General features: G+C 38.8%; 1 protein-coding gene across 1 annotated transcript; it reads left to right on the forward strand.

Moving 5' to 3' along the window:
* The first annotated feature begins 526 nt into the window (after positions 1-526).
* On the forward strand, positions 527-9595 carry si:ch211-284o19.8 (protein lifeguard 1). Its single transcript, XM_047368470.1, has 6 exons — positions 527-683; positions 1398-1678; positions 2561-2761; positions 2894-3022; positions 6136-6279; positions 9320-9595. The coding sequence occupies exons 2-6, from the start codon at positions 1403-1405 to the stop codon at positions 9452-9454; spliced, it is 885 nt and encodes a 294-aa protein (XP_047224426.1). The 5' UTR covers positions 527-683; positions 1398-1402; the 3' UTR covers positions 9455-9595.
* The last annotated feature ends 23 nt before the right edge of the window (positions 9596-9618 follow it).

Consider the following 9618-nt stretch of genomic DNA (forward strand, 5'->3'; position numbering starts at 1 on the left):
AAAATCCTCATAAAAAGTTTGTCTTCCACATGATCAGGTAGATCTATCACAAATTTTGTTTCACTTTCTGTTTGAGCTGAGGCCCACAATCTGAGTTGTAACGACACTTATTACCCTGCCAGACAGTTTCAGACCTGAAATCATAACCAATTCATATTTTATCCATAAAAGATTATTTCAGTGCCCTGCCTGTTTTTAAATGTGTCACTACTCAAATGCATAGGGTTCCCACAATTTCCAGAGGTCTTAAATCTTTTTCAGCTAAATTTTTAAAATCTAAATAAAAAAATGGGACAATTTTCTACAATGGTCAGACTTTAAATAGGGAAAAAAAAAAAAACGTTTTCCACTCTCTATTTGCTTTTTAGATACCTATGCAGACATAGAAATACTCAAACAGAAAAACCCTGAAGTACACCACCCAGAGGACTTATATTTTGACAAGACTCTTAGCTGGAATCTCCAGACAGTTTGATGGGTGATGATCTCTTATTAACCAATGTTGGGAGTTTACATGACCAAGTCATGAGAAACAAATAATTTGCATCACTGAAGAGACAGGAAGTGGAACTAAGTAGCCAATCAGCACGTAGTGAATGCCTGTTCCAGTATTTTCTCCTCAAACAGCAGCATTGCGACCCGTTGGACTGCTGTGATCTATGGAGCTTCACTCAGACGAAGAGGTAAGAGGATCAGTCAGCTTATTCTCTATAACAGAGGCGGGAATAAATGTTAACTGGACATATTTGGAGACAGAAATCTCTGTTTAGCCAATAATAACCATCATTTAAAGAGTTACTTAAATCACAAAGCATAATAATTCCTCTGAGAGATCTCTTTAATAGTAACGAAAGCAAAAAATAAAAGTAGTTACGATCCCAGACAATGACATAAGTTAAATGAAAGACGGACCTAAGTTGCTTTGTTCATTCATTTTATAAGGAGTTATTTTTCTGCTGAGATTTGTCACTTTGGGAAAATGTTTTAATTGAATTTTCCAAATTTGAAGTTTGATGAATGGCTACATTTGATGATAACCAGTCAGGATTTTGATTGCTAGCAGTTTAATCTTTTGTTCAGTGGTGGATCCCTAAAAATAAACCAAATTTTCTTTAGTTAAACCTCCGAAACTAGTCATTTCTGACTGAAAGCTGAAAAAGTAACTGGTGTCTTTCCAAACATTGTGTTTACATTTTGTTTGAATTCAGATGTACTGTTAATTTACTGAACAGAAAAACACAATTCTTGCTGAGCTGAACGGGTCCTCAATCAGCTCAAGTTTTACTTCCTTTTTTCTTCACCACTATGATGCAAAAAAAAAAAGTACCACTTCTGCTGGTAAGCATGCTTCTCCTTTGCAATAACCTTTATATGTGTCGTGCTTCCTTCTGTTTCAGCCAGAATGTCAGATCCAAAAGAGCCCCTCATATTTAAACAGACTCCAGACCACCGAGGTTACAGTGATGCATCCTCGCCTCCACCATATTCCTACCAGGAGCAGCAGCCCCCAGCTTACTCTGCAGCTCCAATCGGGTCGAGTCTACATAAAAGTGAGGCCGCTGGCACGCGATATGAGTCTTTCCAAGACATAAACCCAGAGACTGCATCAGACACAGCGTCCCTTATATCCACATTGTCGTTTGAGGATGAAACAGTGAGGAGAGCATTTGTTAGAAAGGTTTGTGCACCATAATGAATGCTTTGAGATATTAAAACTGTAAACATTTGAGACTGGTAGGACCCTTTGGCGCAGAAGCTTCAACTTCCTGGCTGATGTCTTGAGATGTTGCTTCAACATTTCCATAAAATGTTTGTTGCTCATGATGCCATTTATTCAGGGAAGAGCATCAGTCTCTCCTGCAGCAGAACTCCTCCAGAATTAGGATGGCGTTTCAAGTCTTTCAAGCCTTCCCACTTTCTCTCCAAATGTATCAATGGTTATTATGGCCAATTTGCAAACAGTAATCTGTCTTTTTTATGTACTTTTGGGTTAATGGCTTCTTCCTCTCTGAGTGGCTTTTAAGCCCATGTTGGTACTGTACTCGTTTCTTTAACCAGCTCATTTCATCTCTGGGAAACAGAACCGGTCTCCTTCCTGAACAGTGATGATGATTGGACATTCCTATGATGATAACCAGAATTGTGGAGGTCCAAATTCTCTCCTCGATACCTTCCCCCGATGGAAGCAGTGTGTTTTAGGTGTGCCTAACTTAAATGTTGTGAAGTAACCTACATAAAGCCTATCATGACATCATCATCTGGGCCTTCTCGCACTGTTTAAAGGTCCTCTTAGTATATGTGACCTTCTGATTTTGAAGAAAATAATTTTAAAAAAAAGCTCTCTCTTATGAGTTACATTCAGCAAATAGAAATAATTTTGCTTGTCGTAACTGACCTGATATTGAAGTTAAGTTTGGTTTAATGTCAGACAGTTGTTTTAACTGAATTTATTAACTTTCCATAAAATATTGCGTTTGAGTAAAAAATATCATGTTCTCTTTTTTTAGTCTAAAACAAAAACTCATGAAGAGATAGTTGTGTCTCTTATTTTCTCTTGCAGGTGTTCAGTATCCTGACGCTCCAGCTGGTGTTCACCTTCAGCGTGGTCTGTGTGTTTACCTTCTCCAGCGTCGTCAAAGAGGCCGTGCAGACCAACATGTGGGCTTACCTCAGCTCCTTCATCGTGTTTGCTGTGGTGGCCATCACCCTCAGCCTCTGCAAGTCCTTCAGAAGGCGTCACCCCTGGAACATCGTGGGGCTGGTGGGCCAGAATATAACACATGCCTTTTACAGAAAAATAAGTTAAACAGTAAAGGTGTAAAAGGCAACGAGCATAAAGTGTTTGCTTCATATGATCCAAATGTGTGTAATAAAATCTATTTTGTGTATGCAGGTTATCGTCACCCTCAGCCTGTCCTACATGGTGGGGACAGCTGCCTCCTTTCATGACACCACTGTTGTCGTCATCACCATGGCAGTGACGCTGGTCATTTCTGTCGCAATCATCGCTTTCTCGGCACAGGTTCGAGGCGCTTTTCACTCACCTTTGGTTAAATCGCAGCTTACATTAACAAATGGGGCCCATATGGGTATGAAATTGGCTCAATAATGGGCCCCAGATGGCAGTATCAATTGGTTACATAATGGCTCCATGTTAACTGCAAAGAGAAGGACCAAGGGTCCAAGTGGGACCCTTGAGGGACCTAGAAGTTCTATGCAACTTAAATAGATCTTCCTGATATCCATTTGAGACCCGTCTAAGAACCAAATAGGTTGCTAAACTAGTTTTTCTGATATAGGGTCCTCTACAAGAAACAGCTGAGGTCCACTCAACACCCATCCAGCCTATGCAAATTTACAGGGTTCCTGCACACCTTTCAATACATAATTACAACTTATTCTAAGCTAAATGCTTTTGAAATTTGGTACTTTTATTTGGCTTGTGAAAAATGTAATAAAAACAGCCATTTTAGTGCTTTGTTTGGCATTTTAACCGGACCTAGATAAGGTCCAATTAAACTAGACCGAAAAGTTGTGACATTGCTCTATTTTTAGTTTTGAACGAGTCCTTCAGTCACAAAAGTCAAAAACCAAAATACTGATGAGTAGAATGCAAAAGTCAAGCTAATCATAGAAGAAACTTGTCATGAAGATGTAAAACTGCATTTTTTTTGTGCATTAATACATTTTTGGCCTTTAGAAAATGTAAGAAGAAAAAAAAGTATGGAAAATCCAACATCTTTCCATACTCAGTTTTTTCCCCATATTTATCCAGATCTGAAAAACAATAAAAGCAAATCCCATACTTTATCAGACCACGTAGGAACCCTGAAATGACTGTGGGGCCCACATATACATGCTGGCTGGGATGTAACAAAGCACATATAAAATCTGACTTTTTATTTTAAACCCAGCTTGTCTTGTAAAATTATTTAAGGATGGCAACTTTCAAAGGATGCAAGAAAGATTCAGATGGAAAATATATAAATAAAAACAAAAAGTAAGAATAAGAGACTGTATAGTAAGGGCAAATTTACTTTACACTTATTAAAAATAGCTAAATTAAAAATTAAAAGAAATGTGTGGGGTAATTTAAAAAAGCATATACATCTGTAGATTAAAACTATTTACAAGAAATGAAAAAATTGTAAATAACAGCAGGGATGTAAAAACCTTTTAACTTTGTTGGGAGCAGTGATGGTTCAGTCTAATGCTGGGAGGAAGGATCTGTGATCAGGCTCCTTTGTGCACCTTAGATGCATCAGTCTGTCACTGAAAGAGCTCTCCAGTTCTGTAACAGCTTCATGCATGAGGTGGAAGACATTGTCCAACGGTGATGGTATTTTTACCGGAGTCATTCTGTCTCCCACCACCTGCACTGGGTTGGTAGGCACCCTAGGACAGAGCTAGCCTTCCTGATAAGCTTAACAAACCTATTCCTCTCGGTTGTAGATAAGCTGCTGCTCCAAACAAGCAGGTTTCTGCTCTTATTGAACAATTTTAACCAGTCAAAGATGCTTTTTCTTTTCCATTACAAAGATACTTTATACTTTATTGATCCCCGAGGGGAAATTAGAATTCCAGTACAACCCATCCAAACATACATCATGACACAAGACAAGGGGGGAACGGGTCACCGAGGCTTTGCTGCCCACTCACAGGCGCTGCCCTTGTTAGATGAGAAAAGAGGCCACACTAGGTAAGTAGAGGAAAAAAATCATATTTCACACTTTATCCTTAGCAGGATACAGATTGAGATTGCAAAAAACCTCAGCACAAAGAAGCAACAAATTTACAAAACAACATCATGCCGGGAACGATGGAGGTGGTGTGAGGGGTGCATATGTTTATCTTGAGCATGTGTGTGTGTGCGAGTGAGTGTGTGCAAGTGAGTCCATGAAGCACTGTCACAGAGGCCATTGTCCTTGATGGTTCGTTGGAATGTACATCAACCGGCCACAAAGTTCTGAGCAGGTCCACAGATGTCCTCAGGGAAGGGAGGGGGCAGAGGGAGCAGAGCGTCATATTTACATAACTTCCACGAGAGGTTGAAGATAGTCAGCCATCAAGGCCGTGCAGGGGAGCCAGATTCAGAAAAACAATAATTATTTGGGTTAGGCTGACTCTTAATTTTCCGTCAGCCTTGAGAGTCTCGCTGGTGCTTCTCAAAGGCGAATCCAAACAGCCAAAATCCTGGTCTTTCGCCAGATCCGAGCGAACAACTTTCTCCAAGATTTATCCCATTTCACCCCTGAGTCCAGGAACCGCAACCTGCCTGCGATCCTAAGGATCACATCCAGTCTGCGATTCAGCTCACGTAACATCTCAGTCTGAGTGTTGATCGCCCTAAAGATCCCATCATACATGCCAGGCAGCCTTACAATGGCCAGAACAGCTGCTGACATTCTCCGAATTTCTCGATATGCCAGGTAACCGCTGACTCCAAAAAGCAGAAATCCTGATATCAAACATCCAATTATATACACATCTTCCACATCCTCGACTGACATTATCGACAAACACACAATCCTCCACTTCTGCCAGGAGTCCATCGTGTATCCGGAGAAAAATGTCCCGTCCGGACAAGTTGGGCTCTCCTTCACCCTGTCATCTCGTCGAGAACATTTGATCAGTTGCATTGAGAGACCAGCTGACCAAATCCATAACTAAGAATTTGGAAGATATGCAAAAAGAGGCTCCAAAAAAAGAAGATAAGATACAGAGCTGAAGCAGGGCAGATATGGGAGGGGTGCGGGAGACAGAGAAAAAGCGTCCTCCTCCACCGAGAGCAGAAAGAAAAGCCACCGTGTCCCCACCACTTTGTTCAGGCAAGTTCAGCCAAGCGGCCTAGTGTAGTATTGAAACGCAGAGTTTAATGCACAGCATCTGAAATACCATAGCTTCGGTATATTGTGCAGCTGTAAAAACAAGAAAGGTTGGAGGTTGACAAGTTAATTTGTTAAAGCATCCACTGTATAAACGGTTTGTCTTCTTTTTTAACAATAGGCTATCAAGTGTCTCCTTATCAAGGTTGCCAATAGAATATGACCTTATTTCAATTATAAAGCTGCACTAAACTTTACTGAAGTAAGATTATGATGGAGATTTCTGAGTGTCTTTCTGTTCTGTGTTCAGACTCGTTATGATTTCACCATTTATTACGGCGTGCTGTTGATCCTGGCTGTGGACGTTCTCATGTTTGGGTTCTTCTGCACCTTCTACTACTCCCACATCGCTAACATTGCCTATGGATGTCTTGGAGCTCTGCTGTATTCTCTGGTAAGAGCAGAGGTTTACACACATGATGATCAGTATGGATGACCGGTTACAGATTTCCACTTCTTCTGTCAAGAAGATCTCATCGAAAATCGTCTTTAAGTCAAGGAGTGTTGTAGATTGTAAACATCATTAATGTGTGTGATTTTTTACTCCAAGGTGTTGCTAATAGAACCGGGCCAATCTAGTGTTGACTAAATTTTGTTACATAATTGGCTACAACAAAAAATACCATCTCATTTATTAATGACAAAAGAAAAGTAGACGTAAATAAATAATAATCTCGTAAAAGAACGTATGGTTTCTCCGAGTGCTTCTACAATCTATCTGAAATGAAAAGCTTTGCATCTTCAACACTTTCATCAGAGTGGTAAACAAAGGGGTCCAGTTTGCCATTTGTACAGGTAACCACAATGTTCTTTTTAACTTTATCAAAAACCTTCGCAACCACAGATGTAAGTGCAACTCGTCTGCAGTCACTTAACTCAGCGGTTACAAAAACACATCTTACAGGTGACTTTTAGAAAACGTTTTGGTTACCTACAAGCAGGGGCGTTTTTAGGGTCTCAAAACATTGGGGGCTTTAGCCCAAATCCAAAATATTTAGATTTCAATAAGACAATTTAAAAGTAATTTAAAATTAAAATAATATAGGACGTATTGTACCAGTTATCTGGCTGATTTTAGACTGAATGTAAATTATTGTGAATCAAACAAAAAAGGTTTGCAATAATTTTACTTTTTATTCTGTTAGAAGCTGAAGGATAAGAATAAAAAGAGTTTAGGCCTGATGAAAAACCATTTTGCTGAAGCAAATAATGACACATTTTGAGGTATTTAGAAAAGAACTTAATCTGAATTTTTGCTGACAAAAGTTTTTCTTAAACTCAGAGATGTTTACTATGGGCCAGATAAATGTGCTTCTTTTGTCATCTACATAAATGACCTTTTTAAACGTTACATTCTCATCAAACTGTTCCACTCCTGAGGCTCCATTGTCTTTATTCTTATATTTCAAAAAAGGAAAGTGGAATAAGGTTGATTTTCCTAAATCTTAGTCAAATGGTAAAATCCTAAAACACATTTATTTTATTATGCCAAGAGCTTTCGAAACATTTTATTAAAATTGTTCCATCTTTTATGAACCTGTTCTCTTTTATCGCCATCTTTTCAGCCCTTCATTCCACTTCTGAAGAAATCTGGCCTGCCAAAAATAATAAATGAAACATTTTACAACACAGTCTTTTGTTCTGCACTGAACATGTGAGACATTAGTGCAGTTCTCACTATTAATCACTTTGAGAGGAAAGGTGTTAAGTTGTGGTGTTTAAAATATAGCATAGAGCCTCATCCTGGACCGTATCAGTACTAATATTACAGTTATTAATAACTGTATATATATGGTATCATTGTTTAATTAGTTTAGTTTATATAATATTACATGTGTAATTTAGAAAAATAAAATAGTTAACTAATCAATGGTCCACCTGTGATTAATTGCTATGATTTATTTCTTAATTATTCTGCATCTTTAAAGCCAGAGCTTTATGTTTAGAATCAGCACAGAAGATATGAAAGAGAAGAAGGAGGTTTACTTTTGCTCTTTCTACTACGTCTTTCTGGCAGGAGATATTTTCCTGGTTTATTGAGCAACACCTGGTTCTGTCTACATGTAGAACTGGACTATAAGACTGGCTGCAGCAATGAGATGTAATGTGTTGATCTGAAGGACCTTTTATTGTGTTTAGCTACGTTAGGATTAAATGCTTTTATTTTGACTGAAGTAAAGGACCAGATATTTTCACATTATGATGCAAATCCAGCTAGAAGCTCACAGAGAAGGTTGCTACTGTTTTCTATCACAGATCATTTAACTTCACCTGTAGCTCAGGTGAAAGTTCCTCATCATTACCCTGAAGATGCTCATTAGAGTGAATCTCCACCTCATGTCTTGCTGGGTGAATCAGTGATTATCTGTAACTTACAATCATCCCATTCTGAGTCAGCATTCAGGATTTACCGCTACCTTCGTCTGGGTTATACCGCTCTGCTTCCACCTGTTCCTGAACACAAACCCACCAGGCTCCTTCTCTCCGGTTGGCTCCATGGTTGCTCTGAAATGATCCCTGTTTGAGACGCTCAGTTTAACTTTTCAGGTAATGAAGGAGGCAGGTCGACCTGGAGTAAACTGCTGTTCTGGACTTCTCCAGAATGGAGTTCGTACCTGTGCGCGTAGTTGTGCAGTCGTGGTGCTGCAAGTGGGCAGATCATTATTTTTTGTCTTCTCCTTTTAACTCATTGTCAGGTTAGGTGGAGCGTGAGGTGATTATATGGAACACAATTGAAAAAACCTGATTGTTTTTAAGTAAAAATGTGAAGTTCATTTTGTGGCTGCATCTTTTTAAGACTTCTAAATTTCTTCTATCAAGAAGTCCGGGGCTATTTAGGAAACATCCAGGTCTAACTACACGCCTGGCTACAAGAAACCAACTGCTTACATTCTTGAAACTTACAGGCTATTGTCTGGTACCTTCTGGAACTCACTGAATACTTTCTAAAAAAGTAACGTGTATGTTTCAGGTATGGAATGTATTATGTACTGCAACTAAGTAAAGACAAAGTTTGAAATAAACCAATTTTCAGCTTTAAAAAAAATAATAATAGCTCTTTCTTATTAGTCTAGTCTTATTTGAACACGGGAAAAACTGAGACAACAAAGTTACTTTTGTTTCACAGGTAAATTAGTTTGCTGGCTGTAGAGTAATAACTAGAGTCATTTTGCAGTATGTAAATATTTCTCATGCACTTGCAAGACTGCAGCGTAATATATGATACTTGTTACAGAGTCACAATGCCAAATGTGTTACTTTCATTATTGTTTGTCAGTTTTTAAAAACATTCATACAGAATCATCAACTAACTAAAAATGCAATATTATAAATATGCTCCTGTGACGCTAGGAATGCTTTTTAAGGGAAACTTTTATAAGAGCTGCAGTGCTTTAATTTCTCACCCTGCCTAACGCTGTCCCTTCCTGCCGCAGTTCCTGATGGTCCACTGTCAGCTGATGATGGGAATGTTGAGCTTCCGGCTGAATCCAGAGGAATACATCACCGCTGCTCTCCTGATCTACCTGGACATAGTTCTCATCTTCCTCTACCTGCTGGGGAGGAGGTGATACTGTGTACAACACAATCTAAACTGAAGTTATGAAATTCTATAATATATATAATTTTAACAGCACTGGGTTTCAGTTGCTGATAAAATTGTTTAGCCAAAATCTTTATATTTACACAAAGAAATAAATAACAAATGATTATTTTTGCATTAAGCTGCATTTTA

The sequence above is a fragment of the Girardinichthys multiradiatus genome, chromosome 6, assembly GCF_021462225.1.
Source record: "Girardinichthys multiradiatus isolate DD_20200921_A chromosome 6, DD_fGirMul_XY1, whole genome shotgun sequence".
NCBI lineage: Eukaryota > Metazoa > Chordata > Actinopteri > Cyprinodontiformes > Goodeidae > Girardinichthys > Girardinichthys multiradiatus.

Bases quoted from the DNA above. Each gene is read 5' to 3' on its own strand.
- si:ch211-284o19.8 (XM_047368470.1), top strand. From the start codon at position 1,403: ATGTCAGATCCAAAAGAGCCCCTCATATTTAAACAGACTCCAGACCAC. The intron at 3,023-6,135 runs GTTCGAGGCGCT...TTCTGTGTTCAG, and splicing joins TCATCGCTTTCTCGGCACAG to ACTCGTTATGATTTCACCAT. The intron at 6,280-9,319 runs GTAAGAGCAGAG...TTCCTGCCGCAG, and splicing joins GAGCTCTGCTGTATTCTCTG to TTCCTGATGGTCCACTGTCA.